This window comes from Oncorhynchus keta, chromosome 11 (genome assembly GCF_023373465.1).
Source record: "Oncorhynchus keta strain PuntledgeMale-10-30-2019 chromosome 11, Oket_V2, whole genome shotgun sequence".
Lineage (NCBI taxonomy): Eukaryota > Metazoa > Chordata > Actinopteri > Salmoniformes > Salmonidae > Oncorhynchus > Oncorhynchus keta.
Genome location: NC_068431.1, coordinates 46,852,509 through 46,870,453, shown reverse-complemented (window position 1 = coordinate 46,870,453; position 17,945 = coordinate 46,852,509). Strand labels below are relative to the sequence as shown.

At 42.8% G+C, this 17,945-nt stretch overlaps 2 protein-coding genes across 8 annotated transcripts in view; both read left to right on the top strand.

Moving 5' to 3' along the window:
• The first annotated feature begins 8,565 nt into the window (after nucleotides 1-8,565).
• On the top strand, nucleotides 8,566-13,275 carry LOC118390397 (zinc finger protein 697-like). Its single transcript, XM_035780914.2, has 2 exons — nucleotides 8,566-9,805; nucleotides 9,966-13,275. The coding sequence occupies exons 1-2, from the start codon at nucleotides 9,091-9,093 to the stop codon at nucleotides 10,931-10,933; spliced, it is 1,683 nt and encodes a 560-aa protein (XP_035636807.1). The 5' UTR covers nucleotides 8,566-9,090; the 3' UTR covers nucleotides 10,934-13,275.
• Nucleotides 13,276-15,116: 1,841 nt separating this feature from the next.
• Nucleotides 15,117-17,945, top strand: part of LOC118390396 (latent-transforming growth factor beta-binding protein 3-like) — a 41,359-nt gene continuing 38,530 nt past the window's right edge. For 3 of the 7 annotated variants that reach the window (XM_035780913.2, XM_035780910.2, XM_035780907.2), the window contains exon 1: nucleotides 15,118-16,108. In XM_035780913.2, coding sequence (XP_035636806.2) covers nucleotides 15,868-16,108 — 241 coding nt within the window. In that variant the 5' untranslated portion in view covers nucleotides 15,118-15,867. Of the gene's footprint in view, nucleotides 16,109-17,945 lie in introns of all 7 variants that reach the window. The other 4 variants (XM_035780908.2, XM_035780912.2, XM_035780906.2 and 1 more) reach the window with 3 other exon arrangements.

Genomic DNA, 17,945 nt, shown 5'->3' with positions numbered 1-17,945 from the left:
GGAGGTTCAATGAGCTGGTGGGTTAGAGAAGGAGGTGGATCCAGAGACAGTTTTACCACCTAACAAGACACTGGCAGCCATAATGGTGGTGTTCCTGTGTTTCCTCTAGCCTGACAGGATCCTCCTCTTTCATCTCTTATCTGGGAATACACTTTGTATGCAAAAGTCTGTAGACACCCATTCTAATGAGTGGATCCGGCTATTTTAGCCACACCTGTTGCTGACAGGTGTATAAAAATCGAGGACACAGCCATGCAATCTCCATAGACAAAAAATGGCAGTAGAACTGTTCAGTGACTTTCACCGTGGCACCGTCATAGGATGCCACCTTTCCAACAAGCAAGTTGGTAAAATTTCTGCCCAGCTAGAGCTGTCCCGGTCAACTGTAAGGGCTGTGAAGTGGAAACGCCTAGGAGCAACAATGGCTCAGACGAGAAATGGTAAGCCACACAAGCTCACAGAACGGGACCGCTGAGTGTTGAAACACATAGCGTGTACAAATCGTTTGTTCTCGGCATTCACTACTGAGTTCCAAACTGCCTCTGGAAGCAACGTCAGCACAATAACTGTTCGTCGGGAGCTTCATGAAATGGGTTTCCAAGGCCGAGCAGCCGCACACAAGACTAAGATTGCCAAGCATCGGCTGGAGTGGTGTAAAGCTTGCCGCCATTAGACTCTGGAGCAGTGGAAATGCATTCTCTGGAGTGATAAATCACACTTCGCCATCTGGCAGTCCAACAGACAAATATGGGTTTGGTGGATGCCAGGAGAACGCTACCTGCTCGAATGCATAGTGCCAACTGTAAAGTTTGGTGGAGGAGGAATAATGGTCTGGGGCTGTTTTTCATGGTTCGGGCTATGCCCTTTTAGTTCCAGTGAAGGGAAATCTTAACGCTACAGCATACAATGACATTCTAGACGATTCCATGCTTCCAACTTTGTGGCAACAGTTTGGGAAGGCCCTTTCCTGTTTCAGCATTACACTGCCCCAGTGCACAAAGCGAGGTCCATACAGAAATGGTTTGTCGAGATCGGTGTGGAAGAACTTGACTGGCCTGCACAGAGCCCTGACCTCAACCCCATCGACCACCTTTGAGATGAATTTTGAATTCCGACTGCAAGCCAGACCTAATGCCCGACCTCACTAATGCTCTTGTGGCTGAATGGAAGCAAGTCCCGGCAGCAATGTTCCAACAAGCAGGTGTCCACATACTTTTGGTCACATAGTGTATGATTTTCAGATTGAATCAGGCATGACTCAAGTGAAACCTGCTGAGGAACAAAGTGTGAAAAACTACAGCAATTCACTATGTGTAACATGAAATGGTGGACATCAGAAATGAAGATCCCATATGGGCTAATTATCACATGAATTCCAGTGATGTAAAAAAAAAAAAAAAATGATTTGAAGCCAAAATAGGAACATCTAGCATCTCTATGCCCATCAATGATCGAAAACAACCATCGTCAGCCTGAAACCTCCAAGGAAATGCTGTCATTGAGGACTGAGAGTAGGCGACCCATCCATTATGGTCAAAGTATGAGACTCATCATACTGACATTTCCCAGTCAGACCCGGGATCTCATTGAAATACAACAAGAACCCTCATTACCAATGCCAGGTACAGCTATAAAACATCTACATCAAACATCTGCATTAAACATCAACCATCTACTGAAACAGAAATGATGAATAACTGCCAACTACGTGGGGAATCCATTGCTTCACATAAACAGGACCAATATCAGTCATGGAATGTTACGGTTTCATAGACAAAAGCACATCAGTGGCTTAAAATGTCCTGAGTGTGGAAAGTGTTTCAATATTAAACGTGACTTAAGTGTTCATATGAAGATACATTCTGAGGAAAGGCATTTCCCTTGTGAGGGAAAGATTATGGCACCGCAGGTCTCCGCAACGTACACATGTCCGTAAGTCACGGTATTAAGAGAGACCATCTGGCTAGAGTTTGGCAAGGGTTTTAGGCAAATAACCTTTCGGGAATGTCACAAACATTCACACAGGAAACAGACCTTATCAGTGCAGACTACCTTCAAGACACCCACGGTACTGTCTTCGCACAAGACTATTCATATGGGTGAGAAGCCCTTTCTTTGCCTGCCCTCAGTGTGGCAGGCACTTCTGCCTCAAAAAGAAATGTCACTAACCACCTGGCCACACTCTACCGCCAAAGACCCACTACACAGGAAGTCAAGGAAAAGCCAATCTAAGAGGAAAAGGGAGCAGTCAGACTCTGAATTGACCTCAGACTCCCTGTCAGACATACACTAATCTGACTCCACACCTAAAACTCCCACCAAACAGACCAGGAGTAAAGGAAAACCGAAGCAGGTGGACTACTAAGGGTGATTGGAACATGTTAGTGTTTTAATGTTCTGATGTTCTAAGGATCTGCTCTGATGTGATTTCTTTTTTTTTTTACACGTAGGCCTTATTGTGACTTGTCTATTTTTTCCTGTGAAACATAGACAAGACTATTTTGAATGCAGTTAAAATATATTTTTCTATTTCGTTTTAACCTAATTTTCTCAGTAAACCATGCAGACATCTTAAAATGTGTTTGCTTACTTTGGTCCCCATTAGGTTTCACCCATAGCATAGGCCTACTGTGAGTCCACAACACTGTTGATACAAAAAAATGACTGGATTGGTTTAACCAGTGTATGTTTTGATGTGTGGATCTGAAATAATAGGACCTTCCCACTAGGCACAGATGTTAATTCAATGTCCACGTTGGTTCAGTGTACTTTCATTGAAATTACATGGAAACAATGTTGATTCAACCAGTGAGTGCCCAGTGGGTTCTTGATATCTGGACGCATGACTTGGGGAAATGGCTCGATCCCGAATAAGGACACGGACATTGCTGATTACAACATCTCAGGTGTGACTGAAAGAGGGAGGGGTGGCTACATATGTGAAATCAACTCTTGTGGTTATAGATGTGGCCATAAGCCAAAATAAATGATCCGTTGCACTGCCGGATGCTGTTTGTACTATTTGTAAGTATGTAAAACCTTTTCTGTCATCTGTATTAGTCATTTTAGGGGATTTTAATTTAGTTTGGTTACCCCGGCATCAGACCATTTTAATAATATTTGTCTTGACTTTAACCAGGCTCAACTAAGCCTGTTACCACTCCTATTTGCCACATCTTCAATTTAAGCCTATTAGAAAGCGTGTGCCCTCAGGCCTGGAGGGAAGCTAAAGTCATTCCGCTACCCAAGAATAAATAGTAAAGCCCCCTTTACTGGCTCAAATAGCTGACCAATCAGCCTGTTACCAACCCTTTGTAAACATCTGGGGAAAAAATTGTGTTTGACCAGATACAATGCTATTTTACAGTTAACAAATTGACAACATAATTTCAGCATGCTTATAGGTAAGGACACTCAACAAGCACAGCATTTACACAAATGCCTGATGATTGGCTGAGAGAAATTTATGATAAAATGATTGTGGGGTCTGTCTTGTTAGACTTCATTTCAGCTTTTGACATTATTGATCATAGCTGCTGGAAAAACCTTTGTGTTATGGCTTTACACCCCCTGCTATCATGTGAATAAAGAGTTACTTGAGGGTGTTCTTTGATGGAAGCCTCTCAAACTATAATCCAGTTAGAATCAGGAATTCCCCAGGGTAGCTTTTTAAGTCCCTTGCTTTTTTCAATTTTTAGTAACGACATGCCACTGACTTTGAGTAAAGCCAGAGTTTCTATGTATGCGGATTACTCAATACTATACACGTCAGCTACTACAGCGGCTGAAATGACAGCAACACTCAACAAAGAGCTGCGGTTAGTTTCAGAGTGGGTGGCAAGGAATAAGTTAGCCTTAAATATTTATAAAACTAAAAGCATTGTATTTGTAACAAAACACTCACTAAACCCTAAACCTCAACTAAATCTTAAATAATAATAAATAAATAACGTGGAAATTTAGCAAGTTGAGATGACTAAACTGCTTGGAGTAACACTAGATTGTAAACCGTCATGGTCAAAACATATTGATGCAGTAGTAGCTAAGATGTGGAGAAGTCTGTCCATAATAAAGCGATGCACTGCCTTCTTAACAACACTATCAACAAGGCAGGTCCTACAGGCCCTAGTTTTGTCGGACCTTGACTACTGTTCAGTTGTGTGGTCAGGTGCCACGAAAAAGTACTTAGGAAAATTGCAATTGGCTCAGCACCAGGCAGCAAGGCTGGCCCTTGGATGTACACAGAGAGCTAATATTAATAATATGCATGTCAGTCTCTCCTGGCTGAAAGTGGAGGAGAGTTTGACTTTATCACTACTTTTATTTATGAGAGGTATTGACATATTGAATGCACCAATCTGTCTGTCTCAACTACTGGCACACAGCTCGGACACCCATGCATACCACACAAGACATGCCACATGAGGTCTCTTCACAGTCCCCAAATCCAGAACAGACTATGGGAGGTGCACAGTATTACATAGATCCATGACCACATGGAACTCTATTCCACATCAGGTAACTGACACAAGCAGTAAAATTAGATTTAACAAAACAGGTAAAAAAAACACCTTGTGGAACAGTGGGGACTGTGAAGCAACACAAACATTGGCACAGACACATGCACACACACATATGCACTATACATACACACGGATTTAGTACTGTAGATATGTGGTAGTGGTGGAGTAGGGGCCTGAGGGCACACAGTGTGTTGTGAAATCTGTGAATGTATTGTAATGTTTTAAAATTGTATAAGCTGCCTTAATGTTTCTGGACCCCAGGAAGAGTACTGGGGATCGATTTATAAATACAAATACAAAATTGCAAAACCCACACTGATTAATGTTAAAAATCCAGCAAACTCCTCACTGACTGGCATAATTCTGACAAATAGCCCCCACAAGTACTTGTCCAGTGGTGTCTTTGCTAATGCTCTAAGTAATCACTGTCCCATTGAATGTATTAGAGATACCAAACAGATTAGTACTGATCCTTGTGTCATTTATTTGTTTTATTCCCTACAAGCTTTTCTCGTTGATATATATTACTCTGACTTTTCCTCCATCGGCTGCATACCTGAATCAGCTCTAGATTTGGTCTAATCTATTTCTCTTTCTCTCGCAGACAAACACCTCCCTCTAAACAAATCCTTTGGTCTCTTTAGAACTTTGAGATCCTGTTATGACGAGAAATCAGGCCTCGGTCAAGACTGGAAAAACGGACTCTGTAGCTGATTAGCAGTTTTTAATGCAATTGAGAAATAGATGCACTCCTTCGGGTCAAGAAAGCTAAATCTAGCTACTTTCTACGTTCTATTTCAGACTCTGCTGGTGATAAGTCTAAAGTTCTGAATAAAGTTAATGCACTGAGAGTGTGGAAATTCCTCTCCTTTCCTGCCTAAGCAAGTTGTGTCATAATCTGGCATCATTACTGAGAAAAATGAGGTAAGTGTTGCTTTTAATAAACATTTTATCTCAACAGGCTTTTTGAAAGAAATGGTCGTTTAATTTACCCTGGTCAGCCGGTCTACTGACTGCCCCTCTCCCAGCCTCTAGTTAGCTCGATGGGAGTTCTGTCAACTTCTAGTGAATCTTTATTTTCATTTCAACAACTTTATATGTGTGATGTTCTAGACGCCTTGTGCAAGATTGATGAGGAAATAAATCCACTGGGGCTGAGTTGCTTGATCCTTTCTTACTGTAGCTTTCTGCTCCTCTGATCGCAGAATCTTTCACACATATATTTAACCTTACAATTGATTCTGGTTCCATCCTCAGGGTCTGGAAAGTAGCCTATATACTCCCTCTTCACAAAGGTGGTGAGCCGTGCGACTCAACTAAGATCCTTTTTAACTAGGAAATGTATTCTAAATGTACACTAGTCAGGTTTCAGACCAGGTCATAACATCATATCTGCTACTTCTTTGGTTTTCAATGATTTTCTCAATCCTTTTTCCTTAATTTAAGATTTTATTTATGATTTTATTTTTTTACAATACAAAACATACACATACAAACGACAACATACAGACACAAACAAACATCCACCCCAGTCCAGACTCACTTGCTCACACCCCCATCTCCAGCACCCATATTATTCTCCATCACATGGCCTCAAACGGCACCATTTTGTTTCTCAGTCACCCATGCACTTTCAACATTTAGACAATAAAGCATTTGACCTTTCCATTGTGTTAACAATGGAGGATTGGTTGATTTCCAGTTTTTAAGTATACATTTTTTTTCCAAATAATTGATGAGAAAAGTATTGTCCAGCCCATCGATATCTCAGTATACCCTCATATTCCATGTCTTGAAATGATGTTCTTATTTGATTGGATAAGAAGAAACACTGTCTGGACAGTTTTATTGACCTGTCTAAAGCCTTAGATACTGTGGAACACTCAGTAATTATTCAGAGGCTTTGACTAATTGGTCTGGACCAGGCTATGTGTAGCTGGTTTGAAAATGATGTAAAAGACAGAACACAGTGTGTACCCACTGGGCACAGACATCAATTCAACATCAATTCCACGTTGGTTCAATGTCATTTCATTGAAAGGACTTGGAAACAACGATGATTCTTCCAGTGTTTCCACTGAGTTAGGTACATCTGCTTTTAGTTGTTTTGCGCCTCATATGGAATCTCCAAAACTCCTTAAAGGGGCAATCTGGAGTTGCTACATCCATTTTTGGATTTATGGATGAATTATATATAGGCCTACCCATTGATCCTTTAAGAATATAACTTATCAATGCCCCAATGAGCTTAGTTCAACTGTAGTATCAAAACCCCAAATATAAAGTATTTTTTTTCTCCAATGCTTGTCAACAAAGTAAATGTAAACAAACAGGCTGGGCAGAGATGCACTTGTTTTTATTTTTCTATAGGTAGGCCTAACGGTTTTTAGGCAAAATAACCCACATTTAAAACGGAAAGCTCCTTGAACATGCATGGGAATATGACAGGCCTATTGGGCCAAAATCAATTATTGCATATTGTGTAGATAATAGAACAAAAATGAACAAATACGTTTAAGAGATCTAATTTTTAGTTTATAAATAGTTTGCTACAACGACACACTTAGTTATTTATCCACCTCAGTCCTGTCTTTTAGGATGTGCACATAATAAGTACACCGTCATGCTTTCGGGATGTGTCTTTTCAGATTCCACAATGATTCTTTAGTTGTGGACACTACATCAGCGCACGCCCTCTCTTGCTCTTGGTCCTCATCTTTGTAAGTCACCTTGATTTTGCACCTGTGTGTTTTATCAGTTTCTGTGAAAATATTTAGTGAACTCCATGACAGTAGCTAAAGCAAGGGGCTATAGCAGCACACAAGATGACTACAAATGCATGCTGGGCCGGGCATGCCCTGAGCTAGTGAAGTGAGCACTACTGGAGCTAATAATTGGAGCGGGTGAGAAAGCCAACGCTCCAGCCTTTGGAAATCTTACTCTGTGCTCCAGTCAAATTGGGCACGCTCCACTCCAGCTCTGCTCACATATTATAGTTGGAGGTGACTTATGGTAGAGAAATTAACATTAAATGCTCTTGGACATTCCTGCAGTCAGCATGCCAATTGCATGCTCCCTCAAAACTTGAGACATCTGTGGCATTGGGTTGTCTGACAAAACTACACATTTTAGAGTGGCCTTTTATTGTCCCCATCACAAGGTGCACCTGTGTAATGATCATGCTGTTTAATTAGCTTCTTGATATGCCACACCTGTCAGGTGGATGGATTATCTTGGCAAAGGAGAAATGCTCACTAACAGGAATAAGCTTTTTGTGCATATGTTACATTTCTGTGATATTATATTTCTGCTCATGAAACATGGGTTCAACACTTTACATGTTGCGTTTATATTTTTGCTCAGTATAGATATAGCCTATGTATAGTATGGGCTCATGAGTGGCGCAGCAGTCTAAGGCACTGCATCTCAGTGCTAAAGGCGTCACTACAGACCCTGGTTTGATTCCAGGCTGTATCACAACTGGCTGTGATTGGCGAGTCCCATAGGAGGGTGCACAATTGGCCCAGCAATGTCTGGGTTAGGGTTTGGCTGGGGTAGGCCGTCATTGTAAAATAATAATTTGTTCTTAACTGACTTAACTGCCTAGTTAAATAAAGGTTAAACATAATAAATAGTGTAATTGTTGTTTATTGATGTGTTCATGCATGTCTCATCTGCGAAAGAGACCGTGGTGTCAGCATCCCTGCTGAAAAAAAAATAATACATATACAAAATACATTATAACGTCTCTTCACGAAGCTGTCTGATGCCTGCTCCACGACGCTCCGAACGCTGCCTCAAGTGCTCCGTCTCAACGAAAATACGCCTTGGGAAACCGTTACCCTTTAATAACCAAACGGTATAAACGGGACCAAACGGGGAGGGACCTACTATAGAAATAAGAATATTCGTATTTATAGTATTCTTATTTCTATGGGACGTACCTTATATTTGTCTAATAGAAACTCTCGTTTGCGTTTTCTGTTTGGAGTAAACGGTTTCTGTTCAAAACGTTTTGCAACATAATCGGCATAATGACTACACCCCAGAACAGTGGTATGTCATTCATGTGCGACGGTGAAACGCCCCTACTCTACCTAGAAAATGGACGTCGAGTCGCTTTAGGCATTGCGACGAGGATCACTATATTTTATATAACAGTGCAAGATTACACCAGACACGCTTTTAATATAACGTTATAGTAATAACAAACTTATGTTGCTGAATTTTCCAGAACATTTGTATTCATCACTGTCAGTATATTTTATTTCTAGCTAGCATTACGGAGTCAATTGACGTTAGCTTGTCTGCTAACGTAGCTAGCCAGCTAACGTTAGTTATTTTTTTCCGCTTTAACTAACGTCAGTGAGCTAGCTAGCTAACTTGTCAATAACTAAATTGACGCATTGTCATCACTATGATCGTAACAGGTAGGTAGCACTGCTTAAGGCTAGCTACTTCTCTTTCACGTTAGACTAACTAATAGCTCGTTCAAAGAATTTGCTAGCTACTGAAGTTGCGTTATTCTCAGGCGGCGCTAGCTGGTCACCGTAGTAACTACCTAGCTATGGCATCCAGGCGAGGAAATTGTAATAGCGGCGTGGATTCTCCGTTGAGTATCAATAGCACAGCCAGTGGTCCTAATCGTAAACAAAGTATAATTAACACCCCAAACAGATCTGGGACTACTCCTTGTTATGATCGTAAAGTAGGGAAGGCTGAGTATGGGCACCAAGCATGCCAGGGCAACATGACTGTATCCTCACTGAAGACACGTCTAGCCCCTACCATTCAAACCACGTTAACCGCTGCTGTAGATACCCTCTTGGGCGAGGTAGTACTTGTACTCAACGAGACCCAACAAGAGCTGGTTAACAAGGAGCAGGAGAACGAAAGACTCAAAGTGGAATTGAGGACGTTACAGGAATGCCTTAGCAGCGCCCAAAAGTTAATCGACCAGTTGCAAATTCCTTTCCCCGGTGCACAGACCATGGGTCAGTCGGTTTTCGCCCCGTCTCTCACATCTATTGGCTCTATGACCACAGCTATGGACAGGGACCGCCAGAGCAATCGTAATGTGAACGGTGCGGACGGCCGGTGTGTTTCCGGGGTCGACCTAGAGATGGGTGGCTCTCTCAGTGAGTCTCTGCATGGTTATAACTCCAGGGATGACTATAAAATGTGTCAGCTCTCAATCCAATCAGATGGCTCTGTGACCAACCATTCTATGGACTCCTATGCGGCCAACACACCTAACATCTGCTCTGACCCCAGCCGGCCAGGTAAATTATTCCTATTTGTCATAAGGCAATCAAATATTTATATGTTGATATAAAGAGGGAGAATATCATTACCAATTTGTTGTAGCTCATTTGGAATGAATGGAAACATCCAATGTCTATGTGCTTCTGACATCCCTTTCTGTTATTTTGTACTAAACAGATGAGAGGCGGCAGCAGCAGGGGACCCAAGCAGTAGGACCAAGGTTTGAGATCAAAGAAGAGCAAGGGCCTGGTCCAAGTTCAGGTCCAGGGCAGACCTGCAGTAGAGGGGCAGGGCTGAGGAGCGCCGGGGGTGCTGGTGGTGGTGAGCAGACTGCCTCGAATGTGGATGATCTGGGATACATCCATGTGGTGGAGCAGGAGGGGTCAACACGCTCCAGCAGCTACTCTCTCCGCCAACCAAAACCCATGCGGCCACCTGCTGCTACCTTTGGTCCGGCTCAGGGGGGACTGGCAGGACAGAAAGTGGCGTTGAGATCCCCTGGAGCAGTAGGAAGTGACAGCCTGTCCCCAGGTAGGGCAGGAGGGACAGCAGGACCATCCACCTCTCCAGGAGACCCAGACGCAGATCGCCCCCACCATTGTCTGGAGTGTGGGAAGACCTTCCGCCTGATCTCCAGCCTGAAGAAGCACATCCGCATCCACACTGGAGAGAAGCCCTACCCATGTGGGGTGTGTGGCCGACGCTTCCGGGAGTCGGGGGCCCTGAAAACCCACCTTCGCATTCACACCGGCGAGAAGCCCTACTCCTGCTCTGATTGCCCTAAAATCTTCCGCCACCTAGACGGCCTGCGCAAGCACCAGCGCACCCACACTGGTGACAAGCCCTACGTGTGTGCCATCTGTGGCAAGCGTCTGAGCCGACTGCAGCATCTGAAGCACCACCAGCGCATCCACACCGGAGAGAAACCCTGCAGCTGCCCCTTCTGCAACCGCACCTTCAAGGAGCCTGCGGCGCTGCGCAAGCATGTCCGCACTCACCGTGAGGAGTCTGGCAATATGGAGGCAGGCGTGGGAGACGACCCAGAATCCCTGGACAACATCAACAGCCTCCACCCTGCTGCCCCCTCCCCTCAGATGAGGTTTGATGAGTGGGGAGCCGAAGGGGATGATGTGGACTGTGTGTAGGATGGGCTCATCCTTCTGTCTACTGCCTACAGCATTAGAACGCGACCTTGAAAGAGTCTTCCTATTCCATTACTGTACTGTGTGAGAAAGCCTCCATTCCTTTCCTGAGAAACAGGCTATCTACCTACATCCTTAGTGTTGTCCAGTGACCAGGGTAGCCTATTGTTTTCAGAGACACTTAATTTGCCTGTCTGACCCTCTGCCACATCTATCATTTAGTGCTTTATAATCTTAGAAATGTGAAAGTATTTTATACAATATGAAATGTACCTATGTATCATGTCCCCCTTTCTCTCGTTGCTAATTACCTTCCTATACAACTCCCAACAACCTTCCTAAACTGTGTTCGAATACTCATACTATTTGTGACATAAATTGAGTATGTATTATGCTTATTGTTATAGGTATGGATATAATTCGTATGCCTAAAGTTCCCAAATGTCGTACTACATTTGCCAAAATATGAAGTATACAAGCTGTGGACACTATTTCCATGCATATAGGGCCCATAATGCAATTTTTCAGGAAATTGGTGTGGCTTCACAACATTTTCACCTTTATTTAACTATGCAATTCAGTTAAGAACAAATTGTTAATTACAATGACGGCCGAGGAACAGTGGGTTAACTGCCTTGTTCAGGGGCAGAAGGACAGATTTTTACCTTGTCAGCTCGGGGATTCGATCTTGCAACATTTCGCAACCGTTACTAGTTCAACACTATCCACTAGGCTTCCTGCCGCCCCAGATTTGAAAAAATTGTGGAAAATATGCAGCCAAGTACAACGACAGCGGATACAAATTCATTGCTTTAACTTATTATGACAAATGTTAAGAAAATATTGTCCAATGTAATAAAGTAATGACTTTTCAAATAAGTTACGTTATATTGGCTGATAATTTGTTAACTAAGCTAGCCTTACAAACCGCATAGCATTGCAGCAGTTGCTTGAATGTTCCACTACCTTATGTTATTTGGCTAATAATACAGCGAACTTGCCAGTATATTAACAACATGTTATCTAACTACCCAACGTTTATTGACTTGATTATTCACGTCATTGTTAGCATAGCTAAGTGGTAGTCGTTGTGCGTTCTCAATGGACATTGTTAATGAAGTCTTAAGATGTCAAGTTAGCAATTTATGCTAGCCAGCAGCAACCTCCGGTAGACAGGAGAAGAAGCGCTAGTATGCTCAAACTGAAAGGATACCGTTCGTTTACAGTATACTAAAATGAACTTATAGTATGTAGTGTACAGTATGTTAGTATGGGTATTCGAACACGGCTTTTGTGTATAACAGCTGCTGGAAATACAAGTCCTTTAAGGTGCCCGTCGTATGTATTTTGAGACGGAATGGAGTTATATGCAACCGGCAGGGAGCCTAGTGGTTAGAGCGTTGGGTCACCGAAAGGTTGCTGGATCAAATCCCTGAGCTGACAAGGTAAAAAGAAAATCTGTCGTTCTGCCTGCTGTTCCCCGGTAGGCCTTCATTGTAAATAAGCATTTGTTCTTAACTGACTTGCCTGGTTAAATAAAATGTTAAAAAAACATGTCCCAGTTAACTACTATTAGTGTCATGGTGACGTTAAACTGAGGTTCATCATTGTGACTTTACCATAAACAACTGCAACTTCAGAGAGAGTGGAAAGCCTTACTAGCACCTACCCCACACATACTAATAAACAACTGCATATATGTACCACCTGGGAAATCCCTCCTCTTTCATGCAACGTAATGGTTGTGTCCTACTCTCATGGTCAGAAGTTGCTGCTTATAGTCATGTCATATTGCTGAATGCTCCTTTAACTATTAATGCCACTATGTAATGTAAATATGTAATCACTTGCAGTTGTTCCCAATTCTTTCTGGTATTGATTGGCCCATTCAGATAGAAAAGGGGAACCATCTTTATCTGAAGGGGTGTCTGTCTGATCAGAGCACACTTCTAGTTTCAACCTTTTAAAGCTGTCAATCTCTTTCCCAGTGTATGATCCTTGTGAACCAGACTTGGTCCATCTGCCATTATGGAAAATGTACATTACCGTTGACAATATTGAAAATATTCTTTAAAATGCAACGCTGGAGTTACATCCAGCATGCGTAGTGGGTTCTCTGGACCCAAGGTAACAGGGTCATGTACCGCATTCAGTGGTTATTTTTGCACGTCGATATTGAACAAATTGTTATATTTTTCTTCCTGCTAAGAATTTGGTATGAAATGTTAAAGAACATGATTTTAGTACTTGTCCTCCTGTGTTTGAAATGTATTTTGACCCATCTGATGCGTAACGTTACTTTTGTCTTAATGTTGCCTATTAAAGGGCCTTTGTTGATATTGTCACCTTTTTAGTCATTGTATGTAATCAATAAGAGAATGTGTATTGATCTTGCTGTGAGGGCTTGAGCTTGTAATATACTCTTGTTTTCCACAATGTTTATGAGGATTAGTGGTGGAACAACTTCAAGTCAACAGTGGAACTCGGGCACATTAAATGTAATATGTTCCTGGTTAACAGAGGCAGAGTTGAACTCAGCGTCCCGTGGTCTCTCTGTTGTGGTCAGACGGGTGTTGTGGTGGTGCCGGCGGCCCTGTATTTCTGATCCACTCTCGTTTTCCACACATGCAACCAAAGTGGTGACCCTGCCCCCCTCCCTGACGGATATGACCGGGCCGACACACCCTCACCCACAGACTACTTACAGTGACACACACACACAGCTCCTCTTCCCTATGGCTTGATTATATTGATGGTCTCATGCACACACAAAAAAACAGCCACACACTCCATGCTTTTTCCACAGGGCCCTCGTCATAAACGTTGATGACGTGCTAGTAAACTGGGTCACAGGATATGCCTGGAGAAGCACCATATTTAACATAATCAGGCCCATGGAAAACCAGTAGCGTATAAAGGTTAGATAAATAGAAAATCACAGCCAAACACTTCCATCCCTCCTCAGACTTAGGCTCAGCAGTCCCTCCTTGTTTACGCAGTCCAACTGAAATGCCAGTGCTGACCTCAGTGATGTCTGTAAGCCCACAGCCTCCCCCTTGCCACTGCCCTGTGGTCTTACAGTCTGTCCCGCTGGTACCACTGACACAGTCTGGTGGTGTTCTGCCATTCACTGCTATCTCACGCGGTGGATATGGGTTGTTGTAATGACAGTCACAGTTGCCTTACTACTTGGTCTGTAAGTAATAAATAACCAGTGAGTTTACAAAGGGGGTAATCTATAATACCTGGAATTCCTTTGTCCTCCATGGGACTAAAGACATTATGCAATGACTTTACCCCCCCCTCCTTTCTATAGCTGTGACTCAGTCTTGTCATGAGTGGCAGTCAGAAATCAAACCTTTGATAGTCTTCTGTCCACTCTACGTGCAGGTGGCAGCATCCTGATTGTGTTATTGTATCCCTGACTCCATTTCTCATCAGTCTAGTCTGTAAGTACCTCTCCCATTCTAATGTAAAAAGCAGGACTGGGCTCTGAGATGGGTATTAGTTTAGTTTGGGAGGGAGGCAGTGGACAACAGCTGTCTTTGTCTAGTTTGTGTGTTTGTGGTGTGAGTGAATGTGCTTGAGTAGGTGTGCTACAGCTCGACTGGCTTCTATTTTTGTACGCTTCTGTGAGTGGTTGTTTTATTCGATTGTGAGTTTGCATGTGAGTGTGTTATGTGCAAGTGTCTGTCTTGGCAGTGGATGTCGCTGTGAGGGAGAGAAGCACAGGGAGAGAAATGTAAGTGCAGCCTGTGAACTCTCCAGGCCCATGCAGTCATTTCCTTAGCGACTGAAAGTAAATATTCATACTTTTTGTAGAGGAAGTGACTCAACCCTCTCCCCAACTCTCACTTTCTCTTTCTGGCCCATCACATGAACTCACCGGATGACATTCCTGACCCCAACTGTCCACCTTTGACTGATTGTGAAGGTCAGCTAATGGTGTGGGTGTGTGGTCTGTAAGTGAAGGGAAGAATGTGGTAATGCTCTGTTGTTATGTCATACTGCCTTTATATTTCACTACTAAATACAGTAACAAGCGATATACTTTGATTGGATAGCTGGACTTGGAGCTGTTACTTTCTCACCCAGTCGTTGTATGGTGGCACATCTATACCAATATTGGTCATGTATTTAATAGTTTAGATTTGAGATTGAGTTTAAATTATGAGAACTAATGATGAATGTTTTTTTTGTAAATTGAGTTTTGTCAACGGGCACCTCTTTTCCTCCCACAACTGTAACTGTAAACCATATGATGCTCTACATTCCTCTGACTGGAGAGCTGTTTCGCACAGTTGGCATTCACACTTGATTTGGAGGTGTTTTCCAGAGCGACACGCACAGCTGTGCCATTATCGTTCCTTGGTTAGGGGGTGTTATAACCAAGAAATAACCAACAACGAAACCACTTTCAGCTTAGCTCCTGCGCTGCCTGGCCTGCTGCCAGCTCTTTCTGGAGAGGATTGGCTTGGCTCCCTCTCCCTCTCTCCTCCCTTCTTTCCCAAACCCAGATACGCACACAGTAACCATCCAAGCAACAGCAGGGAGAAAGGAGAGCGAGAAAGCGGGTAGGGAAATGAGAAAGTTCTCTCGATAACTTTTGGGTCCTGTATTTTAGTTAAAATAAAAATGCCATACATTTTACTGTTCGGAATGAATTATTTTTATATGCGGGGAGACTGAAATTTACTGTTTTCAAGGGAAGGAAGCAGTACACCACTGACGTTTTCTCAGCACTTTTTTCGTTGTATGAGGCACCTTTATAATCAACATTTTGGAATAACTCCGGAAGTTAGTTGGTTGTTTTCAGGGTTCGAGTGAAAGGAATAACGAGTCCCTTAGTGTTTTGTTCTGAACAGCCTTTAACAGCATTACCTTTTGCCACCGTGAATGCCCCCTTGTCTTTGCGCACGGTGGTGAAGGATGCCAGGATGCCTTCTCTGATCATTTCCCATCTGCTCGTCATCTGGCTGGGTGTCCAGAGGCTGGCCTGGTGCGCAGAGCGCGCATCCACCCGGGAGCGCTTCAAAGTGATCATCGCCCCTCTCATCTGCAAGAGGATTTGTTTGAAAGGCCAATGCCAGGACACTTGTGAGCAGGGCAACAATACCACACTGATAGGCGAGAACGGACAGTCAGCGGATACTCTCACAGGGCCTGGATTCAGAGTGGGTGAGTGGTGATGCGATGATAAACAATCATGTTTTTCTTTTCTTTACAGAAATAAAGGTTATGTTGTTTACCCTGACCTAATTATGCTGTTTAAAAAATTCTAATCCATGAACAATATCAGTCCTTGTATGGAAGAAAATACACATAGACCAATAGGCCTTAATCATCAGAATCCAAATGACCATTGCATTGCTCAGACATGGCTCGTTGGCATATTTCAGATTTCCCCCTTCTCTAATCTCTTGTCCACATTGTCTGGCTGGCATGAGTTTAGACATTCTGAACAGTGTCAGATAAAATGTGGTAAACCACGGCTCCTGGGCCTATACCGTTTACATTCTGGAGCCTACACCGGAGTTTACTTAGCCAACTAAACTCAACTCCATGATTTACGACTAGTGTGGGCGGACTGGAGCTCCAACATCACATAAAATGAAAGTTGAGTTTTATCTGCTAGAGTTTACTGTTCCTTCTCACACTGCCCAGTATAAAGCTGCGACCAGCAACCATTAAGTCAACACACTCTCACAGTGATAACAATTTGACCAGTATTGTGTTTTAAAAGCACCCTTTCCAGTTTACATTTGAATTATCTACTGTGATGGATCACAGGCTAGCAGCAGTTGTCAGACACAATAAACACAGTGTACAAAAAATTAGAAACACCTGCTCTTTCCGTGACATAGACTGACCAGGTTAAAGCTATGAGCCCTTATTGATGTCAGCTGTTAAATACACTTCAATCAGTGTAGATGAAGGGGAGGAGACAGGTTAAATAATATGTTTTAAGCCTTGAGACAATACAGCCCCACAGTGGAAGTTTCATAATACCCATAAAACCTAGCGGTCCAACAGGGAAATGGTTCCAATCGTTTTTCCATCATTCATTTTTCCCATAGGGAATTTTAAAAACACTTAAAATAAGGGTTGTTTTTCGTGGAGGCTTACCCTGGCGTGACGTTTTGATAACCACGTAAATCTCTCGGACAAAGGGACTTTTATCAATATATTTGGCTCTATTTACTCTCAGATTCGGAAATGCTAATTGGCATCAAAGTAGACATCATGCAAGACTACAAATCCCTGCATGTCAGCTCTACCTGGCACCTTTGCTAACAGGTACATTTAAAGAAAGCGATTTTATTAATTAATACATTTAGCTAACATTAGATAGTTCATTCAGAGATTCTTACCTTTGCCTTGATTTGGCAGTCAAGTCCATATAATCATGGCTTTTGTAGTTCTTTATGAGCCACATTAGCAGACAATTAGCATTTAATTTGTTGGGGGTAATTACAGGCGAATATATTGATAAGAGTCACCTTGTCCAAGAGAGATTTACATAGCTGTCAAAACGTCATGCCAGGGTAAGCCTACACGAAACACAGCCCTTATTTGAAGTATTTCTAAAATCCCCTATGGGAAAAATGAATGATTGAAAAACAATTGGAATAATTTCCCTGTTTGATTGTGCCTTTGAATGGGGTATGGTAGTAGGTGCCATGCGCACCGGTTTGAGTGTGACAAGATCCACAATGCTGCTGGGTTTTTCACGCTCGACAATTTCCCGTGTGTATCAAGAATGGTCCACCACCCAAAGGACATCCAGCCATCTTGACACAACTGTGGGAAGCATTGGAGTCAACATGGGCCGGGCATCCCTGTGGAACGCTTGACACCTTGTAGTCCATGCCCCGAAGAATTGAGGCTGTTCTGGGGGGAACAGGGGTGCAACTCAATATTAGGAAGGTGTTCCTCTTTGTTTTGTACACTCAAGTGTATTTAAGGAGGCTGATAACTGCTGCTATCCTGTGATCCATCACAGTAGACCATTAAA

Excerpts from the sequence above, each read along its gene's own strand:
- LOC118390397 (XM_035780914.2), top strand. The coding sequence starts at position 9,091 with ATGGCATCCAGGCGAGGAAATTGTAATAGCGGCGTGGATTCTCCGTTG. Across the intron at positions 9,806-9,965 it reads CTCTGACCCCAGCCGGCCAG|ATGAGAGGCGGCAGCAGCAG; the intron begins GTAAATTATTCC and ends TGTACTAAACAG.